At 46.1% G+C, this 26,794-nt stretch overlaps 1 protein-coding gene across 2 annotated transcripts in view; it reads right to left on the reverse strand.

Moving 5' to 3' along the window:
- Positions 1-26,794, reverse strand: part of LOC123745398 (mediator of DNA damage checkpoint protein 1) — a 46,096-nt gene that overhangs the window by 7,621 nt on the left and 11,681 nt on the right. Inside the window, exons 6-12 of one of the 2 annotated variants that reach the window (XM_045725915.2) lie at positions 26,638-26,746; positions 25,296-25,361; positions 14,365-14,537; positions 8,977-13,983; positions 7,983-8,112; positions 1,168-1,320; positions 656-811 (exon numbers count right to left, since the gene is read on the reverse strand). In XM_045725915.2, the coding sequence (XP_045581871.2) occupies positions 656-811; positions 1,168-1,320; positions 7,983-8,112; positions 8,977-13,983; positions 14,365-14,537; positions 25,296-25,361; positions 26,638-26,746 (5,794 nt within the window). The remainder of the gene's footprint in view (positions 1-655; positions 812-1,167; positions 1,321-7,982; positions 8,113-8,976; positions 13,984-14,364; positions 14,538-25,295; positions 25,362-26,637; positions 26,747-26,794) is intronic. The other variant, XM_045725916.2, reaches the window with a different exon arrangement.

The following is a 26,794-nucleotide window of genomic DNA, read 5'->3' on the forward strand; positions in this document are numbered from 1 at the left end:
ATGTACCGTGATGGACCGTGAATCACGGCACAAGGCACATTTGTTCATTTGATGCATCACGCTATTATGATTTGTGTGTAATGAAGTAAGGGCAAAGAGGTAGAATAGCTTGTTGACAGAGCCCGGGTGCATGGGGGAATTGTGTAAAACCTTGGTTTGTGTCTCGGAGAGACCGCAGGATCTGTGCGAGGTCAGTAGAACTCCCAGTTGCAATTCTTTTACCATGTCATGGCACAGTCGATTAAGGCGCATCCGGGATCTTCTCGGACGTAGGTTCAAACCCTCATCACGGCCCTGAGAGGTTATATCAAGATGATTTTCGGGGATTAGCATCCCCGTTATCCGGTCCTCAATCAGGCCTCCCTTTTGTTACACATCCCCCAGGAAGCAGCCCGTAGCAGCCGTCTTAACTCCCAGGAACCTATTTACTGCTAAGTGAACAGGGGCATCACGGTGAAAGAAACTCTGCCCATTTGTTTCCGCCTCCACCGGGGATCGAACCTGGAACCTCAGGACTACCAATCTGAAGCACTGTCCACTCAGCTGTCAGGCCCTTGTGGGTTTGTTTACCTAGTAACGTCATTGTATGGTTTCATTTAATATCAGAACTGAGTAAATCACAAAACTCGATGCTAATTTGGGTACAGTATCTCACCTTTCATCTGGTCAGGTGGTGGCTTTACAGACCGAGTAGCATGAATTGACAGTCCCTCGAAGAGCAAAACCTTAGATGCAGAACGAAGGGATTGGTCCAGCCGGAATCCATACTTTTCCTCTGCCTCCATGTCTTTCACCAAATATTCCCAAGGATCTGTGGTTGATAAATTATATATGTTCAAGTAGATGCAATTCAATTTCCCAAGACCAATCAATAAAGTACAGCATTTGCTGTCTTTTTAGAACAGCACACTTCGTGATAAATAAAATCTGTATTATGAAATATTAATTTTAATACAGTTGAATAAATTAATAATAATCTGTATTTAGAATCATCATCATCATCAATTCTCATTTTCATAGGCTTGGGTGAAAACAATGAAGAGGAAAGTGGGAGAGCAACATAGAATTAAGGTTAAGTGATGCTTATGAAGACTATTTTTGCCTTCTCTCTCACAAATATAGTACTGTATATTACTGTAATAAGAAACAAACCATTATTCTACATACCAACAAAATTTCGTGCTAACTTTGAAGCAGACAGCCACGCAGGAGAAACTATAGGTAAACCTCTTCCAATGACAGCCAGCAACTTGCAGGTCCTACGAATATTTATTGTGACGAGAACAGTGCATTCTCGTGGACTCTCCACAACTGTTCCTCCTGAAATCATAATAGAAACTCAAGTACGAAGTATCTGACTGTGTACTACAAACTCAAAAAATAATGTATAATATTTTGCAGATTTCATTTAAGACACTATAATGAAGGTAAAATTAAAAATGTTCTATATCTGTACCTTTAAACTTTCTCAACTACTGTACAACCATTATATGAACATCAGTTGCAAGAAATTGAAACAGTAACTTTCCTAATATTGTGAGAAATAAAGTTTATGACATGAGGAAGTATGTCACTAACCGACTACATAAATATGATGTGACAAAGTAATACTAAAAAACCAGCGTTGAATGTAATGAAATGCCATTTTTCTGGGTGAGACCCGGAGGCTCCCCAGAGCTTGCCAGGCTGATATGGATATATTACACTTAGGCATCAATGTGAATGGAGTTCTAGGCCTACCAGGGACCATGAGCCTGAACCTGGCTCCCCTCAAAGAGGCACAAGGAGCACTGGCCTATAGAAATGCACATATGGTTTTGGAGCATTCTATGTCTGCCATTGGCTGGATCAGGCACCCAAAAAGGTAAGCATCCCAAAACAAACCCCTATTCTTTTTGAAACTACAACTAAAAGTCAAACGAGTGGACAGAACTCCCCAAAGAAACACAAGCAACCGAGCATGACGTCACCAGGTGCTGCGCCTTCATCTCGCACCTCCCCCCCTACCTGGGAGGGGGAAGGGGGAGGGGGAGCCCCAGACCTCTCATGTTGGCTACCCACACCCCAGTTCTAGGCTGATGTGCTTGAGGCATGGTCGCGTGACTCCAGCTCCTGTTTCTTGTTGTCGGTGCTGTCTAGAGGGGGGTTCGTGAGCTGGGAGTAATCTTCACAGGTACTCAGGCTGCATGAGCTTAGGGTTCTCTTCCCTAAGTGCCCTGTAAGTACTGCCCTTGGGGCTTGGGATTATCTTCCACAGGTCACCTTGGGGTCTACCTCTGTTGGTCTTTTGCTGCTCAGTAATTGACCACCCTGAGTCAATTACTGAGTGTGCTGGGGGGAGGGGGGTTTCCTCCCTTGTTTACCTTAGGGTAAAGGGTAGTTTGCACTGGTAGGGGCACGGGGTACTACACAGCTAGGTATCACCTATTATAGCGGCCAGCTCTTTTCTGCCTGGGTACATTGTCCTCTTGCGGGGTTTTTTCTTTTGTTTCTGTTTTCGTGCCTGGTGGGGGGGGGGGGGGGGATCTGACTTTGGTTCATTGCCCCCTATCTGTCCTTTAGGTTTATATATATCTGTTTTTGGGTGGTACCCCCTGCTAGCTCCCCCCCCCCCAGTGAATGGACATGTCCTGGGGGTTCAGCTTTTAGCAGTTTGATTGGTAGACTTGGGTGCAGATTTGCAGTACCCTACCTGGGTTTACCCTTAACAATACCAGTTTAAGGGCCCTGGAAAATCTCGCAGGGGCGTAAGGGGTCCGATGGATGTGACCCCTGGGTCCCCTCTCGGGTTTGATTATTGCTCTGTCCCCTTGTCTCAAGGTGACTCACTGTTTTTACCTGTGTCATGCTGCTTGTTGGGTCGGTGACACCTTCGACCCTGAATCCTGCGAGTTTTGCTCCTTGTTTGTGACTCAGTTCACCCTGTCCACTGATGACTATCCAGGTGCAGGGGGCTCAGGCGTTGCATGCTAGATATAGGTTGCTGCAATGCGCTCAGTTGATTGCTACCCCGGAAGCCCTGAGGCTGCCCCATTTTGCTGGTAGGGACCCCGAGCTTGGGGGTGCTGGTCGCTTCGGCCTTGGTTTAGTCTGCACCCCCTTGTTCTTCCCCTCCTTTGGTTCATTCTGCTCTCCCCACCTCCTGCTTCCAGTTCCAAAGTGTCTGAAGGCTTTGGAATCAGGGCAGGGTTTAGAAGGTTCTGAGACTAGCAGTTTCTGGGGCTGCCCTGTCCTGGGGGAGGGGGACAACACAGGCATTCGAGTCAGTTCCTCCAGCCGTGGCGGCTGGATTGGGCCAGTTGGCCCCCTTCCTTCCTGCCTTTCTGACTGCCCCGGCTTTTTCTTGTGAGGCCGGGACTATGGAGGACAACTCTGCCCCGGATCCTAGTGTGGAGGTTCCCTGGGTTGGGGAGGGGCTGACTTGGGGGCCTTGGGCCCCATTGGACCCCACCTGGGTTTTCCTAACCTCCTAGCAGGGTTTACTGTTACTAGAAGTGGGTGTTTCCTGCTCCCCTCTGCGTATGAGTTGGATTTGGTGTCGGCCCCTCCCCGGGTTTGGTTCCCTGTCCCTTCGGGGCCATCGGTTCAGTATCCCTTCGGGGCTATCGGTTCAGTGTCATTTCGGGGCCATTGGTTCAGTGTCCCTTTGGGGCCATCGGTTCAGTGTCCCTTCGGGGCCATCGCTTGAGTGTCCCTTCGGGGCCATCAGTTCAGTGTCTCTTCAGGGCCATCGGTTCTGTCCTTCCAGAGGTTTTCAGCTTCCTGTGTCCTGCACCGAGGTCGGGCGGCCATTGTGGCTTATCTCCTGTGCGACCTGAATTATGCCTCTATAATGGATCAGTCTTCCTTCAGGTTTGGGTCTTCGTCTCCATATTGGGTTTGTTATAAGGTTCTGGAGTCATCCTGGCTAGAGGACTGCCCTGTGTTGCCGTTGAATGCGTGGAGTACTTTCTGTTGTACCCACACACTTGAGTGGCACGAGGCGTTGACAATGGTCCAGGTTTACCTTGGGGTGAATTCGTGCACCTCAATGCATGTTTGTTCGCCCCTGCCCTTCAGCGGGATGTTGGCGTGGTTCAAATTCATGTGCCGGTTCCCTCTCTCCCTTTCGGCTGCATTGGTGGCTAAGGACTTGCATGCTCATGGCCTGATGGCTTTGGTCTTTCGGTTCTTTTCCCTCTTGGACCTGTCTTGCGATTGGCTTGAGAAGGATGTGGAAGCGCCTGGGGCCATTCCTGGGTCTGGTGCCTTGGTCTCGGCGGCGCGTGCGTCGTATGTGCTGTTAAAGTTGTTTGCGCTGATCCTGTGGGATGTGGTGTTGCAGTTTTTTACTTCGCATCTCGCGTGTCGGCAGGTTGTACTCGCTTCCTTGTTGGAATCTGCTTGGGCCCTGGCTCTTAAGTTTTTGTCGCCATTTTGTCCCTTGCTGTTTGAAAAGTCTACAGTTGGGCAGTTTCTGCAGGCAGCCTCTTTAGTTGTTATCCAATGTCAGACATGTAGGTTCTTCGAAGGTCCCATTGGGGAAGGGGGGGGTTCCTCTGGGAAAGGCTGTGCCTGAGCTCAAGGTTTCTCTCGTCGTGGTCGGCTGCTGGTGCCAGTTTCTGGGCCGGCGCCGCCTTCGGAACCGTCTTCGTATGGTCGGTGAGATGATTGCTCTGTGTGTAAGTCGGATTTTCGCAAGGGGCATTGGCCCTTTCGCAGTTTACCCCCATTGACGGGGCGATGGGGAGAGGCTCACACTGTTTGCTCACGTCTGGTCTCACCATTTGTGGGCTTTTCGGGTCATTTCCGACGACCTGCGGTAGCGTTGGATGGGTCATCCTCCTTCGTGGGGTTCAGGGGTGTTGGGTCATCTCTGAGTGGGTTCGCTATGTGTGGTCGAAACGATGGCGTCCCTCGGATGGGTTTCTCGTCTGCTCCCAGTCCTGAAATGGGATTGTGCAGACCTGTGATTCATTCTGGACTTGTCCCGTCTGAACCCCTGGGTCTATTGCCCCTCTATTCAGATGATTACTCTGTCCCAGGTCTGGCTTCTGTTGGAGCCAGGTGCTTTGATGGTGTTTCTGGACCTCCGGGATGTGTATTGGCACATCCCGATTCATCCAGGGTTCAGGGATTGTCTCGGTTTTATTGTGGGGCATCTTGGTTACCGCTTTCGTTGTCTCGTTCAGGTTGAACCTGACACCCTGCGTTTATGCGCCTTACCCGGGTTGTGGTGGCCCGTCTGCGTCTCTTAGAACTCCAGTTGTTGGCCTACCTCGACAACTGGCTGGTCTGGGCTCCCAGCCAGTCCTGCTTGATGGGGTTGGGGTTCTGGAAGTTCTCCTACTCCCCAAGCCAGGCTTGACTTGTGAGAGCTTGGTCCACCGGGCTGTCCATGTGTCTGCTCGCCAGAGATCTGGTTCTTTCCCAGCTTGCCGGGTTCGGGTTCCTGGCGGAAGTCGAATCTGGCTCCCTCTCAGGATTGGACTTGGCTGGGTCTTGTTTGGGACTCTTGGGCCTTTTCCTTGACTCTCCCTCCGGAGTCTGTGCTACAGCTGCGCTCCTGCCTTTGCTTGTTTCTGGGGGGCTCCTGGGTCACTCTGCAGTTTATGCGGGAACCTGAACTTTGCCGTGATGGTCTACCCAGGTCGGGTTTGGTATCGTCGGCTGTTCTGGTTCCTTCGGGGATGTCCCTTCCGCCTCTCTCTCGCGAGTGTTAGGTTCGGACTCCGGGGGTTTGCATCGGTTCCCGCGCCACCAATTTCTTCTTCGCAATTTTCGGGGTTTGGTGCCTTGACACCTACCTGAGCCCCTTGCTCAATGTGTTCACAGATGCATCGTCTCTTGGCTGGGGCTTTGTGACCAGTGCTCACCAGGCCAGCCAGGGGTGGTGCGGTCAGATCTTCTGTTGGGCCCACAGCACGGTGCGGGTATTTGCGGCTGTGTGGATGTCACTTCGGAGGGTTCGGGTCGCTCGCGGATTGACGATCAGGCTCCATTCGGACTGCTCCCAGGTGGTTCAATTCAGGCAATCAATTCCCTGAATTGAATCAGGGATTTTCAGTGATACAGATACTTATATATAACCTGTGTATATAGTGTAATAACCGACAAAGTATTTGTTCACTGTTTGATGAACATAATTGAATCAACAATATGCACCCATATTTTTGAGTACAGCAATGATTCACTCATTTTATTATATAAATATATCAAACTACACACTATTGAATAATATTACAGCAAAAAACTACGAAAAATCAATCAGAGACATTGAAATAATTAGGTAATTATCTCTTTGTGGCAACTCCGGCCTGACAGCTGGCGAGCAACAGACCGCCTGGGACACACGCTGAGTCAGCGCCTGTTTTTTGCCAGACTTCCCCGCCCTATAGCGGGCAATATATGCCACTTACGATTTTTTTTTACTATTTTTCCCATGATCGGTGTAGACAAATTAACAGGTGAGGAAGAATATTTTTTTTTATTTTTTTTTATTTTTTTTTATGCGCCTGTGGGTGTCAAATGGTATATAGCCATGCGCCATTTAAGGGTTAAATGGCCCACACGACCGTGTTTGGGTGATTCACACACGGGCCACCAGGCCCTGATGACATCACAGCGCACCTTGTCCTTGTCCTCACAGCCAAAGTAAGTGGAATTTGGTATTTATTTTGACATAGACATGTTTAGGGAATTGAATTTATCATTTTACGAAGAAAAAATAATTTTTTGGGAACACTTTATTTCATGCGCACTGGGGGAATTTCACAATAAACTCGGCGCAGCATGGTAGTTGAAGATTATAAGAAAAATGGTCAATGCTGAAAAAAGGTAAAGGTGTTTAGTGTTTGGGAGAAAGAGTGAGAACTTGTTAAGCTTCCTCCCAAACACATCCTGCCCATTTTTACCCTCCCTGTCTTCTCCATCACTGTAACCATCTTCACTGCACACTGTTTCCATCACTTACCATAACATTGTGCCCAGAATGTAAACCTGTCATGCAAACATTCATCTTGCATGTCAATACAATTTCTGAATGAGCCAAAATTTAAACAATCGCTAAAATCTACAGATCTGGCCTGAACATTTCAAGGGGGCACCATAGGGCCCCCTTAGGGGATCAACCCTAACTCTCCCTATGACACTTCATATAATTCACATTTCATCGTGCAAAGTTGTGAGAGGCTAGTCCCAAGCATCTGGTTTCCAACGTCGGGCAGACAAACAAATTCTATTTTATGTATAGATGACTGCAAATATGTTGAGGTGTGGGTGTGAGGTGATAATGGACATGATGTTAGATGTATGTCAGATGGTGAGGCAGGAGGGTGAGGTGCCAGAGGACTGGACTATGGTCAGTATGGTCCCTATACTGGGTATACTGAACCCGTATAAGGAAAAGAGAATGTGAAATCAATTTGGGGGGGGGGGATAATTTACTGGGTGCTGTATTCACCCCAAAGAGTCTATGCAATGGTACAAAGTGTGGGGCAGGGAACATATAGTGTGTTTTTTTTTTTTTAAGGAGAGGGGTTGTACATACCAGATTTTTTACTGTCAGACTGACTTAGAAAAGTTTCCAGCAAGGGTGAGAAAATGTTATGCTGCCTTTATGGATTCAGAAAAACCATTTAACTAAACTGAACAGGAACATTGTGATAAGTTTTAAAAGCATAAGTAATAATTTAAATGGTGGGCAAGGTTCAGTGTCTGAGCCCAACCTCACCAACTGGAAAAGAAAAACTTTCCTCTGCAAACAGAGGAAAAGAGGCTCTATGTCCCAAACTAACTAAAGGGCTTGTTCCTAGAATATTAAACACTGTCTCTAATCTTTGGCCATATGTGGGGGTTTCACAAGTCAACTGCCATCTAGATCATTGGAGAAAACAGTCCCACAACCACTAAAAGGAAGTACAGTACAGTACTGTATTCCAAACGAAGCAATATAAAATGAGCAAGGTTTAGGATGTACAAGAGTTAAAAATTGACTTTCTTACCAAAATCTGTGACAATCTTCACATCTTGTGCATCCATGTAGCCTGTGAAGAGAACTCTTGGCTTGGTGCTTGCCTGCTGCTGTCTCTGCGACGGTGACCACAGTATAATGTCCTTTGAGGAGGGTGACCCCTGTAAAATAAACACATGACACCTACAATACAATAAATAAGTTTATGTATACTGCATATACATATACTCTCTGTAGCTATAAAAATCAATGATTTTAAGAACAAATATCAGTCAAATATATTCCCTTTTAAGCAACAGGTACTCTGAGAGAGAACTCTATCAACATCAGAGGCCCGAGACTGTTCAACACGCTTCCACTACACATAAGGGGCATAACTGGCCGACCCCTCACAGTGTTCAAGAGAGAACTGGATAAGCACCTCCAAAGGATACCTGATCAACCAGGCTGTGACTCATACGTCAGGCTGCGAGCAGCCGCATCCAACAGCCTGGTTGATCAGTCCAGCAACCAGGAGGCCTGGTCGACGACCGGGCCGCGGGGACGCTAAGCCCCGGAAGCGCCTCAAGGTAACCTCAAGGTAACCAGTCAATACATGTATCATAAAAAAAATTGGATTGTAGTGTATATTTTTATGAGAAGTAAGAAAATAAATATACATGTATTGTATATGAACTAAGTGACACTTTATTACATGCCATGAAATCAACCCACTTCCAAGGTCAATTGCTAAAAATGGAAAATTATTTAAACCTTAACTCCCCTACAAGACTATGTTTCAAAATAACCATTCAACAAACAATTCTCTGAACTAGATAATTCCCACTGAGCCCATTACCAACTGTCCACCATATCCTAAAGCAAAGAAGAGGAGCAATTAGAATTTGCTGAGAAAATAGGGGACAAGGTGTAAGTCTGCATACACACAATAAGCCACATACAAATTTACATATTTGTAAACAAGTCTACTTAGGGATATCCTTCATATCATGACAAGACAGTGGTGATATAAAAAATAAACTCACCAATCGACTTCTTCCACTTCTGGAAGATTTTGGAGTAGATAACAGCTGATCCACGGAATTATCACTGCCCCTTTTCCTCTTGGATCTTTGAGAAAGATGACTGTCTTCACTTGACTGACTTGATGTTTCATCATCTGTAGTGTCTTTACTTAATCCTTTATTTTGTTGTCTTCCTCTTTTTGCAATATCCATCTCGGTAACCTGGAGCTTTCTTGCTACTTCACTATTACCTTCTTGTGCATTTTTCTCTTTGGTAGAAAAATTCTTGGTCGTCTTATCTCTCTGGGACATAATTTTGGACTCTAAAGAATTTATAATATCTTTGCCCTTGCCCTTTTCAGCAATTATACTGCTCCTTGTTTTTTTGGCAGGGATTGGATCTACATTAGAAGGAAGATGTGATGTGTGAATGCTAGCCCGGGTCTTGCGAGAAGCTTTTGATGTTAGTTCGTGTCCTGTCCTGTTTTTCTGGATGTCTGCCTCTTGTAAACTTTCTTTTTTTCCCTGTAAAACAAAGGTTTTTGCAGCAATAGGCCTGCATTCCTTTTTGACGATTTGTACACCTCCTTTTTTGTTTTTAAAATCACCAATGACAGCACTTGCACCTTGCATACTTCTTTGTCTTGTTGCAACTATTTCTACTTCCTCGTCATTCTCTGATGATTTAGATGCACAAAGGTTAGGCATGGTTGATTTTCTTCCTCTCTTTACCGGTAATGCTTTGGAAAGTTCTCCAATATTTTCTGAAATATCAGATTTCCTGATCCGGCCACTACTTCTAACTTTTGTTTCTTGTGATGCTTGAGTTTTAACTCGCTCAGGAGAAAATCTTTTTGGCTCCTTTCGGGATCTGCTGCTCCTGGCCCGTATGTAAGTTGGATTTTCCAATTCTTTCAACTCTGCATCTAACTCTGGTTTTTTAATTATTGTCTCATCAGTTTTCTCAATATTGACTTCCACAACAGAGTCGTCCTTATTTACATTTGTTTTTGTTCTAGTCTTATTGTTGTCACTTTCTGCCACAGGAGGATCAGGAATCCTACTTCTCCTACTCCCTCTTGTCCTGCCACTATTTGTACTGACACCAGATTTAGTGTTCCCCGTTTCAGTAACTAAATACGTTTTCTTTTCTTCTTCATTTTCACCATTTCTGTCATGCAGTTTGGGTACAAATTTCCTCTTGCTTGTCTTGAATTTATCTTCATCATCCCCCACTAACTGAGGCAATATATTTGGGTCACTTTCATTTTCAGCTGCTGCCTTACCTCTTCTTCCCTTCACAGTAGGATCGGTTAACCCGGTTATGGTTGTAGCAGCACTCCTAGTTATACTTCTATTACTACCGATGCTTAAGTTGCTGACAGTACTGGAGTCGGAATTATTTCTTCTACGAACACTGCGGCGGATGTTTTGAACATCATCTATTGTTACTTCACTCACACTGTCCAGTGAAGTAGAGGAATCTATGTTTAATGATTCACTCATAGGTTTTTTACACTTAGTCCTTGTCCCACGTTTTGTTGTACTTTCTTCTACATTAATTTTTGTAGTTCTACTTTTCCTTTTATCTAGTACAGGCAATGAATTCTCATTTTCTTCTTTTTTATTAATAATCTTTTGTCCTCTTAATGACATTTTACCAGCTCCAATTATCTTAGCATCTTCATTTTTAATTTTCTGTTCTTTATCTGTATTACCAAGAGCTGAGCCATTAGGTGTGACCACTTCTATTTCAGGAGGTTCACTCTCAACAATCATTGATAACTGAGCATCATCCTTTTCCAAGTATGCCTTTGTTGTATTTGGTTGTACTGTTTTGGATTCAAGCTGTGTTTCTTCTGTATCAACTTTGTTTTTAGGTTTGCTGGCATTACGATTTTTTATTTTTTTCGTGGGAGATTCAACAATTTCCTCACTCTTGTTACCCGATTTATTATTATAATCAATTTTTCTTTTTGATTTCCTTCTGCATTCAAGATCAGTTTCAGAATGAGATGTTTGTAATGTCCCCACATCTACAGGTGTGTTAGGCTTTCTTATTGTATGAGTAAGTATAGGAGAACTGCCATTTTCTGAATTGTCAACTCTGTTCACAGACTTGGTGGTCGTGGTTTGATCTTCACTCATCTCTTCCTTATCACCATCTTTTACTTCAACTTTTATTTTGTTACATTCTTTGATCTTTTGTTTTTGGTTCTTCTTATCCTGTACTTTAATTTTTTCCTCGGTAGCATCGATATTTGTGTTATTAGTTTCTTGATCTATATTTGAGCTCTTCCTGTTTGGCGTCTCTTTTGCTATAGCCATTTCTGAAGCCTCATCTCCTCTTTCACCCATGTTTTCATCCTGACTTTTTTCAGTTTTCAAATCATCAAACTCTGGTGGCAAATCAAACAACTTCTGAGAGAAGTTTCCATCTTCAGACTCACTGTCACTCAGCATGTGTCCTTCACTGTCACTTAGCATTCCCTTACTTCTTGGAGCCTGCAATTTAACACAAACGGATTCATGAGTTCCGCTACCTTCACTGTCGGGCAAATCGATGAGCGAGAATGTGGCATCAATTAACGTGGAAGAATCTGGAGTTGATTGGTTCTCTGTTGAGTGAGGTGTAAGAAGAGATGTTTTTGCAGGAGCAGCCATTCTAGACACGCGTTTAAATTGGTAAGATTTTTTATCTCTTTCTGATGCTTCTGCCTGTGGTTCTTGAGTTTTTGTTAATGAAGTTTGAGATGATGCTGCATCATTTTCTTTCTTGTAACTAGAGTTAGAGTTTGTCATGCTTGAAGGTGTCATACAGTCTTTATTTTCAGGCACAGTTGAGTCCATACTTAGTTCAAGATGCGACATTTCACTTCCATGTGAACTGTCAACATTCACTGAAGGCTTTGAAACTTTGTCTGGGGTCTCCAACTCATTTTCAATATCTGTACTTTCATCTGAATTGTAACCCTCATTCTCATTATTTGTGTATGTTTTGGGCATTTCCTGCTTTTTAATCTCTAAATTATTGACTTTAAGATCTTCTAATATTCTGCCTCTCTCTTCTTTCTTGTTTTCCTGAGATGTACCCATTTTTGTGGAGTAATTATTATCTTTTTCAGCATTTAAACATGAAGAGATGTCATCATTTAAATTTGTCTCGACTGGATTCACTAAAATTTCTGAAGTATCAAAAGCAGAATCATTGATGTCAGCATCACTAACTTTATCTTTCTGTTGAGGGGTAACCGAGCATGGTTTATCAATGCCTAAAACGTCGTCAAAGAATATGTCCTGTGTCGTATCAGCATCTAATATGCCCCAGGTCTGAGAAATACCTTGAGGTAGAACTCTGGTATCTTTCTTTGACTTACCTGGCAACAACTTCTGAGGTGTAACAGTATTCAATTTATCATCATCAGAAAATATTTGAGTGGGTGCATCATGTTCATCTAACTCTTTATTTATAGACTTTTCCTGAAATATCTGAGTAGGTGCATCAAAATCAGCTTCACCAAGGCATGAAGAATTTTCAGAGACCTTCAAAGCACCAGCACTCTCTTTTGTGCCCTCTTCATTTACAAAAGGCTGAGTTGGGGCTACATCATCATCATCGTCATCCACCTCTGTTAGTACTGGTGCTTTATGTGAAAGTGAAGGGGAGGTAAATATCTGTGTTGGAGGTAAATCGTCATCGTCAATGTAAGCATCAGCTTCTTTTGTGACAGATACAGGAGATAAATTTAAGCAAGTGGGAGCAGCACTTCTCTTGCTTCTCAAGCCTGTATTTTTTGACTGATTATTTTTTGCAATTACAAGCTCTACATTAGAATTAGCTTTGGGCGTTGAATACATTTGTGTTGGCATATTAAATATATCTATTTCATCATCACTTTCTTTTTTGTCATCATGTTTGTCCTCTTTCTTAAATAATCTATTTGCTGGTGTTGTTTCAAAATATGGAGTGGGAGTGTCGTTTTCAAGCATTTCAACATCTCTAAGAACTGAATATGGTTGTGTAGGTTGGTCAAATATATCACTGTCTTCGTCAGCAGCAGTACTGGCGACACCATGCTTTTCATTTTGCACGACTCTGTTTTGTAATTGAAAATTGTAACTTGAGTCTGGTTCATCAAATGGTAAGGTGGGTGTATCCAAAATGCTATCATTATTATTACAGGTCATTTTTGAATGGTTTTGCTCATCAGATGAAAATGGCTGAGTGGGAGCATCCAAAATGTCCTCATTAGTATTTACATTAAATGATTCATTTGTTTTATTACACCTGTCAGTTAATAATTCTGGAGCCGATTTTTTGGTCTTTGGTGCCATAGCAAAAGGCTTCTTGAATACAGCTTTGTCTTCAGTGTCAAAGAACAACTGTGTTGGTATGTCATCATCCATCTCTTGAGCTCTACTACTGCAAGGACTCTCAGTTGCCACAAATGGTTGTGTTGGAAGCATTGTTTCATCGTCTGTATCTGTATCATCATTAACATTGGACTGTATACTGTTTTTAACTATTGGTAGTTTAAAGGCATCCACAATTTCCTGGGTACTATCGGAATCTTTCTCAAATGAAGTTGACATGTCATTCACATCAACATTACTTGTCACTTTCAGAGACTTATCAGAGACAGGGAACGCTTGGGTCGGCTGATTGAAAATATCATCATCCAACTCGATGCTGGCTTGGTCAACATCACCTGTACTTTTACTGCTATTATCTTTGGATAAGTTTATGCCAGAATCAGACATATCCCTGTCAATACTTTTGACAGTATCCTCTTTAGTCTTGTACAATTTCAGATCAGTTTCAGAAGCACTATCATGCACATCACTGAAGAGTTGAGTAGGAACATCATCCTCCTCAATATCAGTGCTTGCATCACTATTATAGCCTTCTGTTTGCAATGCTTCCTTTACAACTAAAGTAGATAAAGCTTGTGTTTTACAAACTTGCTTTTCTTTAGCAGGTTGAGAAGGGTCAAAGAAGAAGCTGTCATCCTTATCATCACCCAAATTCTGAAATAAAAACAAACAATTGCCTGAATGTTTCATATAGTATTAGGAAGCATAATAAAATTAAACATTTTCCAGGACAGTATACACAAATTAATTTGAAAGTACAGTAATAAGAGCAAAATATAGTCCCCAGTTTTATATCCCATTGCCCACCATCTCACTAGGGAGTCTCCCTTTTACCAACATGTTTTGATTGTGGACAACCAAGTGAGGTGTCCCCCAGTCAGCCCATCTCTAGTTACACTGTTATATTGAGTACAGATAAGTTGTCGACTGTTGTCCACTAGTTATCTACACTCAAAAGCTCAAAACTTGCCAAACCAACATACAGCATTCCTTTAGTAAAGAAACAATATATGGAATGCATGTAATAATGCTAACCTTTACTGCAGATGTATTATCCGGGGACTCTGGCACTGTGAACTTGGCACTCGTCTTGCAAAGAGGCGTACTTTGTGAGGATGAGGGCGACTCCGGAACAAATGACTTGATATTGGTACCATCACACTGAATTGAATTTGATCTTGCAGTTACTGGTGTCTGTGGTATGAAGTCTGTTGAAATTTCCTAATTAATATAAACCATGGCATATAGCATAGATGAAACAACAAGATTGTGAAGTGCCGTATATATATGTATGTGTGTGTGTGTGTGTGTGTGTGTGTGTGTGTGTGTGTGTGTGTGTGTGTGTGTGTGTGTGTGTGTGTATTTCTTAGTTTTTTAAAGATTTAATAATATTTAAATGTTAGGTCTATTAACAATATATAAATTCCACTTTATGCCTCATTCTCCAACAGTGTATTTGTAATTTTTATTTTAAATTTTAAATAATGTACAATACTTAAAAAACCAAATCATTTTTTGGGTGAGACCCGAAGGCTCCCCGGAGCTATCCAGGCTGATATGCTAATGTTAGACTTTGGCATCAGTCATGTGTATGGAGTTCTGTGGGCCTACCAGGGACCACGAGCCAGAACCTGGCCCCCTCAGAAAAGGCAAGGGGAGCAATAGCCTATAGCAACCCATGTGTGGTTGGAAGCATACTATGTCTACCATCGACCAGGTCAGGCACCAAGAAGGTAAGCGTCCCAAAACAAACCCCTATTCTGGTGAAAAATTGCAACCAAAAGTCGAACAAGTGGATAGAACTTCCCAAAAAGAAACGAGCAAACGAGCATGACGTCGCACGTCGCCGCGCCGCAGTCTGCGCAGCTCCCCCCTCCCTGGGAAGGGAAAGAGAGTGTCCCAGACCCCTGCGCTGGCTATCCACCTGTCAGTTCCGAGACTGGACATCAAAGCACGCAAAAAACAGCCTACCGGGGGTAGGAGGGATGCTAGGGAGCCTCTGGGTCTCACCCAGAAAATGGCATTTCATTACATTCAATGCTGGTTTTCTAGGGGGAGCCTCTTCGGTTACCCGGAGCTAACTACCCACAGAGCAAAAGAAGAGGGACTTACCCTAGAGGTGGTCGCTGCTCATTCCTCAATGCGAAGTCGAGACAACTGGCTGCAACCGCCAACCCAAAGCGACACAGCCCCGACTGGGCCCAGGAACGTTCACTAGGTAGCACGCAGCCAAGACCCTGTTCGACTGCCAAAAACCCCGTGCCCGAATATCAGCCCAGGACATGTTGCCAAAGAAGGCAGCAAGAGCAAACTTATGAACGTCATGGGTACGGGGATAGACCACAGGCTGGCTAGCTTTAATAACCCTGCGGACGACCTGGGAGACCCGCATCAGCGAACAGGGAAGAAGGGAAACCGGATCAACCCAAAGCGCATCCCCAGACACAGAAATGTTGGCGCGCAAATAACGCCGGAGGGTTGCAACCGGACACAAAACACGATGCACCCCCGGCCTGACCAACCAAGCATCAACAACCCAAGGATCCCTCCGGGAAAACAGCAGTCACATTCTTCGCCAGAAAAGTAGGAGACCCAGAGAAGCAGAACTTCTGCGCTGGAGGAGAGCATGAAGCTCGCTGACCCGACCCCCAGAGGCCAATGCCAATAGGAAAAAGAGCCTTTGAGAAACAATCCTGAACAGAAGGGGGCCACAACAAACCGAGGAGAAGAGAGAAAAGAGAGCACCCAGTCCAATGACCAGGACGGATCAGGTGGTGAATTAGCAGGCCGGAGGTGAAACAACGCATGAGAAAGCTTGCGAAACGGCGCAGAAGTTACATCAATACTGAAAGCAAGCTGCAGAGGCTCCGCCAGCAACGCACGATACAAGGCGACAGTATTCGGCATAAGATATTGGTCCTCGAACAACCATGAAAAAAAGGACACTACCACCTGAACCGAAAGCGAAGTACAACGATGAAGAGTCAAAAAGAACCGGAAGGACCGTCAGGAACTTCATACTGAAGCCAAGACGAAACCCGTAGGTGGAACACCAACAAGGAAGCCACCTGATCACCACAGAGATGATGATAAACTCGAGTCAAAAATACCACACGCCAAGACTCAAGGAGATGATCGAACCAGCCACGTGAGGCTCCGGTCCTATCTGTTGGAAGAGGCGGAGCCGCAGGAAAACCTCCGGGTTCGGACACCAAGCAAGCAGCGCCTGAAACCATGGCTGGGCCGGCCACCACGGGGCCAAGAGGACTACTCTCCGCTGGTACGTCTCCAAGTGAGTCAGGACCTGGAGCAACAGCCAAACTGGGGGAAAGAGGTACAGGAACCCCCACCTCGACCAGTCCTGCCGAAAGGCATCAACCCCGACAGCCTCGCAGTTGGGGAAGGGCGCCACATACAGTGGAAGGCGCCGCGACCAAGCCGAAGCGAAGAGGTCCACCTCGGGGTACCCGAACGTCTGGCAGAGCCAACGGAAGGAGTCAGCGTCGACCATTTCTTTCGTGGACAGAGTAATGAAAAAGATAGGCCGTCCGCCAAGACAATGGACACTCCCCGCACGTGAACTGCCAGGAGAGCCAAACCCCGAGAACTCAGCAGACGAGTCAACCGAAGCTACCAGCGCCAAAGAGCCAAGGACCACATTGAACCACCTCAGTTCAGGCAATGAACCACCGGGGAGCAGTCCGAATGGAGCTGGATCGTCGATCCGTGGGAGAGCCGGAGCGTCGATCCGTGGACGACCTGAACCCTCCGGAGAGCAAACAACACTGCCACAAACTCCTGCACCATGCTGTAGGCCCGACGGAAGGACGGAGCCGGACGGAAGGACGGATCCCACCGTCCCTGGCCGGCTTGGTGAGCACTGGCCACAAAGCTCCAGCCGAGGGATGAGGCATCTGTGACCAAATTGAGCGAGGGCTCGGGCAGGCGCCAAGGCACTGAACCCCAAAAAACCCGAAGAGGAAGCCAGCAATGCAGCAGCTTATGCAAGGCCCTCCGGGGGCCGAACCCAGCGATCGTAAGAGAGGCGGAATGGACGTCCCCAAAGAAACCAGAACAGCCGACGAATTTGCAGACATACTTAGAAGGACCCCAGAAGTTGTCTCTTCAGTACAGGAAATTGCCATGAAAGTTGCTACTTCTCAGGAAGCAGCAAATATGCACTAGCTGACTGACAGAGAGGAAAAGAGCAGTAGTCATAGTAGGTATTAAAAAGCAAATAGGGGCCAGTCCAGGAGTGAGGAGAAATATGGACAAAGCCACATTCAGAGAGATCCTTGAAGTGGGTACAGATGGAGAGGGAAGCACAGAATATAGAAAGGATTTTCAGGCTTGGCCAGTACAACAAGGACAAAGATCGATTGATAAAAGTGGTTTTCAAAAGCGAGGACACAAAAGAAGAAATTCTAGCAAAGAAGAGCAGCCTATTCAATGTACAGAAGTTCAAGATGATATTCCTGCAGAGGAATATGACCAGGGAGGAGTGATCGAGGGCAGCAGCAGCGAGGAAGGAGCGCAGAGAGACAGGAATCAGGAAACCACAGGCCGGAACCCTCCACAGACACTTCAACAGCAGCAGTGGGAGGAGGATCACACCCACCTCCCACCCAATAGAAGCCCTACCTGCCCCAGCCCCTATGCTCCCCCACCACCCTAAGCCCTCTCTTCTCCCCCACCCCACTATCCCCTTCCCTCTCCTCCACCCCCTTAAGCCCTTTCTCCCCCTCATCCCCAAGCCCTTCTTTCTCTCCCCCCCAAGCCCACCCTCCTCCCCTAACCACCCAAGCCCCCCTCTTTTCCATACCCCCCCAAGCCCTCCCTTCTCTCCCACCCCTCCAAGCCCTCCCTTTGCCCCTATCCTCTCCAAACCAGATCCTCCAAGGCCCCTCACAACCCAGGTCCCCCTCATAACCCAGGGCTCACCCTTCCCCCTCCCCATCCCAGACCCTCCATGTTTACCAACTCCAGTGGAATCAACAGAAACTGAGGATGGACAGAAAAGAGTCAGCTTCAAGGTGATGTACTCAAACATTGATGGGATTATAAGCAAAGCAAGTGAACTTATGGAAAGAGCACAAGAAGTAAATCCAGATGTAATTGGACTCACGGAAACAAAACTCTCAGGAATCATAACAAATGCGGTGTTCCCCCAGAAATACACTGTAATAAGGAAAGAGAGGGAGGGTAAGGGAGGAGGTGGAGTGGCCCTAGTCATGAGAATTAATGGAGTTTCAAGGAGATCGTTATCCCAGGCTGTGAAGGGTTTAGAGACTACATAATAGGCACCATGATTTTGGGAGGACCAATAGTAGTAGCAGTGTTATATAACCCTCCACCAAATGACAAAAGACCCAGGCATGAGTATGACAGAAACCCCATGGCAGTTAACAATACAACCGAGAGGGCAGCCTCTACTGCCTGTAGAATTCGATCCCATCTGCTCATCATGGGGTGACCTTAATCACGGAAGGATAGACTGGGAGAACAAGGATCTGCATGGAGGAGAGGAAACATGGAGAGCTAAACTACTGGAGGTGGCAACAAGAAACTTTTTAAGCCAGCATGTCAGAGAACCTACAAGGGTGAGGGGAAACGATGAACCAGCAAGACTTGACCTAGTATTCACACTGAATGAGTCCGACATAAGGGAAATTGACTTTGAGGCCCCAGTAGGAATGAGCGATCACAGTGTACTGACATTTGAGTATCTGGTCGAAGAAGGGTTAAAGTACTCGAGAAAGGGAACTGAAAGCAAAAGGCTAGCATTACGTAAGGGAAACTATGAGGAGATGAGAAAATTCCTAACGGATATAACATGGGAAACAGAGCTAAGGGGAAAGACGGGCCAAGACATGATGGAATACATCACACTGAAATGTAAGGAGGCAGCAGAAAAGTTTATCCTGGTCCAAAAGGTCAAAAATGAAATGCAGATGAGAAACCCATGGTTTAATTTCAGATGTAAGCTAGCTAAGCAAGAAAGTAAAGGAGCATGGAGAACCTATAGAAATAACAGGACACCTGAGAGCAGAGAAGGATACCAGAGAGCCAGGAATGACTACGTCAGGGTAAGAAGAGAGGCAGAAAGGCAATATGAAAACGACATAGCAAGCAAGGCTAAGACTCTACCCAAATTGCTACACAGCCACATCAGGAGAAAGACAACAGTGAAGGAACAGGTAATGAAACTGAGGATAGGGGCAGACAGATTCACTACAAACGACAAAGAAGTGTGTAAGGAACGCGATAGGAAATTCCAGGAAGTCTTCACATTGGAGCAAGGAGAAGTTCCAGAGATAAGGGAAGGAATAGTTAACCAGGCACCACTAGAGGAATTTGAGATTACCAGTGGGGATGTAAGGAAGCTTTTGCTAGAGTTCGAGGTAACAAAGGCTATAGGCCCGGATGGAATATCACCATGGATACTAAAGGAAGGAGCAGAAGCACTGTGCCTGCCACTCTCCATGGTGTATAACAAATCACTGGCAACAGGTGAACTGGCAAAAATTTGGAAAACGGCGAATGTTGTTCCGATATACAAGAAGAGGGATAGACAGGAAGCACTGAACTACAGGCCAGTGTCCCTAACTTGCATACCATGCAAGTTAATGAAGAAAATTGTGCGAAAAAAGCTAGTGGAACATCTGGAGCGAAGGAACTTTGTGACAACACCAACATGGTTTCAGGGATGACAAGTCATGCCTCACAGGATTAATTGAATTCTACGATCAGGCAACAAGCATCAGACAAGAGAGGGGTTGGCAGACTGCATATTTTTAGATTGCCGGAAAGCCTTTGACACAGTTCCACACCAGAGACTAGTGTGAAAGCTAGAGATGCAGGCAGGAGTGAAAGGGAAGGTACTCCATTGGATAAGGGAGGATCTAAGTAACAGAAGACAGCGAGTCACTGTGAGGGGCGAGGTCTCAGATAGGCGAGACGTCACCAGTGGAGTCCAGCAGGGTTCAGTCCTTGGACCCATACTGTTTCTTATATATGTAAATGATCTTCCAGATGGTATAGAATCATTCCTCTCATTGTTTGCTGATGATGCAAAAATTATGAGGAGTAAGACAGAGGAAGATAGTATGAGGCTACAAGATGACCTTGACAGACTGAATGAATTGTCCAACAAATGGCTATTAAGGTTCAACCCGAGTAAATGTAAGGTAATGAAACTAGGCAGTGGAAACAGGAGGCCAGACACAGGATACCGAATGGGGGAGGAAGTCCTTCATGAAATGGACAGAGAGAAAGATCTGGGAGTTGATATCACACCAAACCTGTCTCCTGAAGCCCACATCAAAAGAATAACATCTGCAGCGTATGTGAGGCTAGCTAGCATCAGAACTGCCTTCACGAACCTGTGTAAGGAATCATTCAGAACCTTATATACCACATATGTAAGACCAATCCTGGAGTATGCAGCCCCAGCATGGAGCCCGTACTTTGTCAAGCACAAGGCGAAACTTGAAAAAGTTCAGAGGTATGCCCACTAGAAAGGCTGTGGGAAATGCACCTCGCAACACTGGAAGACAGAAGAGTAAGGGGAGACATGATCACTACCTACAAAATTCTCAGAGGAATTGACGGGTAGATAAAAATAAACTGTTTAACGCAGGTGGTACTTGAACAATGGGACACAGGTGGAAACTGAGTATCCAAATGAGCCACAGGGATGTTAGAAAGAACTTTTTCAGTGTCAGTAGTTAACAGATGGAATGCATTAGGCAATGATGTGGTGGAGGTTGACTCCATACACAGTTTCAAATATAGATATGATAGAGCCCAGTAGGCTCAGGAATCTGTACACCAGTTGATTGACAGTTGAGAGGTGGGACCAAAGAGCCAGAGCTACACCCCCGCAAGCACAACTAGGTGAGTACACGACCTTCGCCTCTAGCATCAGCCTTAGAACTGAAGAACTGAAGGGTGGATAGCCGGTGCAGGGGTCTAGGGCTCCCCCTTCCCCCTCCCGGGGAGGGGGGAAGCTGCGCAGACAACTGCACGGCGACGTGTGACATCATGCTCGTTTCTTTTTGGGGAGTTCTATCCACTTGTTTGGATTTTGTTGCAATTTTTCATCAGAATAGGGGTTTGTTTTTGGACGCTTATCTTTCTGGGTGCCTGACCTGGTTGATGGCAGACATAGAATGCTTCCAACCACACGGTGGTTTCTATAGGCCATTGCTCCTTATGCCTCTCTGAAGGGGCCAGGTTCTGGCTCGTGATCCCCGGTAGGCCCACAGAACTCCATACACATGACTTATGCCAAAGTCTGACATTAGCATATCAGCCTGGCTAGTTTCGGGGAGCAAAAGGGGCTTCCCCCCAGAAAAACAGCGTAGAATGTAATGAACCACCATTTTCTGGACGAGCCCCAGAGGCTTCCCAAAGTTATTCAAACTGACATGTGCCATATTAGTTTGGTGTCATCGGTTACGGGAGTTCTGTATGCCTACCGGAGACCAGAGTCAGAACCTGGTCCACTCAGAGAGGCGCAGGGAGCAATGGCCATTATGATCATTCTACATTTAGAGTATGTCATGTCTGCCATTGACCGAGAAGGGCACCCAGAAAGATAGGTTCAACAATACAAACTCCCAACTGGTAAAAAACCAGCAGTGAAAGTTATGAAACATCATTTTCTGGGTAAGCTCCTGAGGCTTCCCGGAGCTTACCAGGCTGATATGTATGTATTAGACTGTGGCATCAGTCGATTGGAGTTCTTGCCTACCGGGGACCACGAGCCAGAACCTGACCCCCCCCCCCTCAGAGAGGCTAGGAGAGCAATGGCCTATGGAAGCCCCCATGTATTTGGAAGCATTCCATATCTGCCATCGACTGGGGTTTGGCACCCAGAAAGATAGGCATAACAAAAGAAGCTACATACAAAAAAAAAAATTACTGCTCGTCCGAGTACCCGGGAAGCGGCAGCGCAGCAGGTCTCGAGATGAAGACGAGACACCAGGCCACGACAGACATCCCAAAGCAACACAAAGCCAGAGAGGGCCTGAAACATTCACAAGATACCTGGTGGCCAGGACCCTGTTCGACCTCCAAATCCCCCCGCCAGAATGTCGACTCAAGACATATTACCAAAAACTGCGGACAGAGCAGCATACTTATGCACATCGTGAGCACGAGGGTAGATCACAGACTGGCTAGACTTGATTACACTGTGGACAACCTGAGAAACATGAGCCAGGGAAACTGGATCCACCCAGAGTGCGTCCACGGACACCGAACCAGTAGCCCGCAGGTAACAACGTAAAGCCGCCACTGGACATAAGATATGATGCAACCCCTGCCTAACCAACCAAGCATCCACAATCATCAGACCCCTCTGAAAGCCAGAAAAGAAGAAGGCTGCAAATGAACAAAACAACCCCCAAGACAAAAAGAGCAGGAACCTCTGTGCTGGAGAAGAGCATGAAGCTCTCCCACCTGACCCCCCAGAGGCCAAAGCCAACAAAAACAAGGCTTTCAGAAAACAATCTCGAATTGAAGGGGCCACAGCAAACCAATGTGAGGAAAGAAAAGAAAGTACACAGTCCAAAGACCAAGACGGCTCAAGCGGCCCACAAAAAAAAGGAGGTAAAAAAATGCACTGGAAAGCTTGTGGAATGGAGCAAAAGTGACATCCACCCGAATGCAAGCTGCATCGGCTCTGTCAATGCCGCATGATAAGAAGCGACAGCATTCAGCATGAGATGCCTGTCCAGAAAGAGTCAAGAGAGAAAGGACAAAACAACATTCACACAGACAACTTCCTCCGAAGGGAAAGGAAATGGCATAAAGACCACCAGGAGACTTCATACTGTCGCTGATAGTATGAAGTTATGAGTTCACCAGGAACTCAAACCCGGCAAATTGAGATCCAGATCTGTGGCTAGCAGACACTCGGACCAGCTGGGAGCCCACACAAACCAGTCGTCCAGGTAGGCCAGAACCCAAAGATCTAGTAGATGAAGACGGGCCACTACGCCCTGGTTAACCACGTGAAAATGAGAGGTGCCGGTTTCAGACCAAATGGAAGGCACCAAAAGCGATAAGCCTGTGGCCCTACCACGAATCGTAACCAATCCCTGAACCCCATATGAACAGGAATGTGCCAATAAGAGTCCTCGAGACCCAGAGAAACCATCCAAGCACCCAGCTCGAGGAGAAGCCAGACCTGGGACATCCGAAATGAGGGACACAGAATCAAACAGTTCAGACAGGATAAATCCAGAATGAACCGAAGATTTGCACAGTACCATTTCAGAACTGGAAACAAGCGGGAAACCTACCTGAGAGACGAAGTCGTTTCGCCTACGCTCAAGCGTACCCACTCTAAGATGACCCAACAGAGAGACGGGAGGAAGCTTGCCCTACCTGCCCCAAACCCCCAGCAGGACGAGCTGCCCAACACTATGAAAAGTTGAAAGAAATGACCTGATAAGCCCACGAATTCCCCCCCCCCATTGCCCAGCTAAAGGGCCGACGCAACTTCCGAGAAGCCTACTTCCACACACAGCGAACACCACGCCAACCAGACGAAGAAGGCCCCGGAGGACAGACTGGCTCAGAAACTGGCACCGAAGGCCCACCCTTGATCTTCCAAAACCCAAGGCATGATTACCAAAGAGGACCAAGAGCCACCCCCCTTTCAACCCCCCCGAGTTCCAACAATTCTGAAATGGGGCGGCAACTAGCAGAAGCCGCTGACAAAAACTGGGCAGCACAATCCTCTGGAAATAAGAGGAAAGAACTGAGACAAAGATTGCAGAGCCAGGGCCAAAACCGAATCTAGAGAGAAAGCAAGGATGACTTGCCAACACGCGAGCAGAGGTAAAAAACATAAACATCACCTCCCAGAGGATCGGCACAAACAGCTTTAGCAAAGCAGCCTATGCATTGGCAGCCAAAACCAGAACCCCAGCTGAAGGCCCCTCACTCGACGCCCCCCCACATCCTCTGAAAGCCAGTCCAAACACAGCTCCAAAGACCGAAGAAACACAAGACCAAGGCTAAATGACTGTGAGCTCGATGATCATCAGCAGCCAAAGCAACCGCATGAGTGGAAACCTGAGCATGTAATTGCACCAGACCCACATCATGAGAAAGTGCAGGGGCAAAGAGGCACTCATTGAGGAACTCCAGTGAGCCCCCTAAGTATACCGGCAACATCGAAGACACCTCTCGCAACTCAAGCATGTGTGTCCGACAAAACCTGTCAAGCTCCCAAAGGCACCTGGAAACAAACCTGAAGGGTAGAACGGGAAGCCCAAGACCCCCGACATACCCCAAGGCCGAAATCAATGCCAAGCAATGAAGCCCTCAAATGGGAGTGAGACCCGAACGTCTAAGGGAAGATAACCCTGAAATGCAAGGGAAGTACTTAACGGGCACCTAGGGAAGGTAGTCCTAGGTGCATGCAGCCCAGCGTACTGAGAACACCTGGTGAACACACCACTACACAGAGCTGGCACAGCCACAAAGGCAAAATCCAGGCAGGAAAGCGAAGCCAGAGGTGACATCTGGACACCAGGCACATCAATCAAGAATTGGGATGGTGTGCCGCCTGAGCGGGCTGCCCCTTTCCTCTTTCAAGGGAGAAGGGTTTTTTTTTTTTTTTGTGTGTGTGGGGGGGGGGGGAGGAGTTCTTTGGCTCTGTTCAGATGTAGGTTGCAACTTTTACCAGTTGGGGTTTGTATTGTTTCCCCTATCTTTCTCGGTGCCCTCCCCGGTCGATGGCAGGCATGAAATACTCTAAAAGTAGAATGCTCATGATGGCCATTGCTCCCTGCGATGAAACTGGTCCACTCCCTGTGAGTGGACCAAGTTCTGTCTCTGGTCTCTGGTAGGCATACAGAACTCCCGTGACTGATGACACGAAACTAATATGGCACATGTCAGTTTGGATAGCTTCAGGGAGCCAACGGGGCTCCCTACAGAAAACTCACCTGAAAGATCTGAAGTTGTTCCCTCGTCACCTTCTATGGTACAGTCCCGTTTGGTAACATCAAGCCCTACAAGTAAAACCCAGCATTAAATGTAATGAAATGCCTTTTTTCTGGCAGAGCCCTGGTTGCTTCCTGAAGCTATCGTTCAAGGATTGCTCCATTCTAATAGGTCACATCAGCCACAGTAGTTTTGTTTGGCCTACTGGGGACAGGAACTAGAACCTGGCACTCTCACAGATGTACAAGAAGCAAGTGATAATCCACCACCCTACTAAGATAAATATCCAGAAAACTAGCACAGCTTTACACACAACTCAAGGATTCACAGAAAACAAAGCCACAAAACTGCCAAACAACTCCACAACAATGCAAACAAAACAATAGATTCGCTTGAAACTAAACTGAATCCATTAGCAACGATAGTCACCATTAGGTGGCCTAGCCCCAGCCCACAGCCAGCTTCCCTGAGCACTTCTGAAGCTGATGAACAACCCACCAATGAACCTCAAGGATAGGGAGGGAATCAAGTAGCCATCATGGATCTACCAGAAAAGGCATTTCACTATATTCAATGCCTGTTTTCTGGGAGAGACCCTAGTGGCTTCCTGAAGCTAACCAACTAATGAGAATGAAAACATGGGACTTACCATGGAAGAGGAGAGGCATCAGGTATTAAGATGAAGAGAAGTAATTATCAAAAGAAGGCACTAAGCCGGAATAATATAAATATAACGCAACAGATGCAAGGCAAAGAGTCAGTCCATAAAGAGCTCGACCTCACCACTCTGCAGTGGATTAGACCTGATGACCGTCAGGACTCCAGCGGCCGCTCGCATTCTAGAGTCACTAATCTTCTTGTAGATTAGATGAAGAGAATCCAGGCTGGTAGACACGGCCCAAAGCAACATACAAACAACTAGGACCAGGAATGTTAACCAAATACTAGTCCACCAGAACACACTTAGCCTGCCAAAACCTTAAAGCCTGAATATCAATCCAGGACATGTTGGAGAAGACCAATGCCAAGGCCGTGTACTGTACTATACTTGCAAATATCGTAAACTCGAGGGTAGACCACAGGCTGGCTAGACTTAATGACACTGCAGATGACCTTGTAAATGCGAGCCTTGGAAAAAAATGGTACCAACCAACAACACACCAACTGAGGCAGAACCAGTGGCCAAACAATTCCAGCAACTGATGTGACCCATTAGAATGGAGCAATTTCAGTGAGATAGCTTCAGGGAGCCACTGGGAAAATGTAGAGAATATAGCCACTGTACTACTGAGTAGGCAAATGAATGCAATATTTTGGAAATAATTTCATAAACCAACAGCATACCTGGCAGGTGATGACCGAGTACTGGTGAGGCAGGTTTCTCTCCAGAATCGTCCAATGAAAACATTGATTCTGACTCTGTCTCTGATCCACTGTCATCATTTTGCAACTGCTGGTAAGTACATAAAAATGTTAAGCCTTTATCAGAAAGCAAGTTCAT

The sequence above is a fragment of the Procambarus clarkii genome, chromosome 44, assembly GCF_040958095.1.
Source record: "Procambarus clarkii isolate CNS0578487 chromosome 44, FALCON_Pclarkii_2.0, whole genome shotgun sequence".
Classification (NCBI taxonomy): Eukaryota; Metazoa; Arthropoda; class Malacostraca; order Decapoda; family Cambaridae; genus Procambarus; species Procambarus clarkii.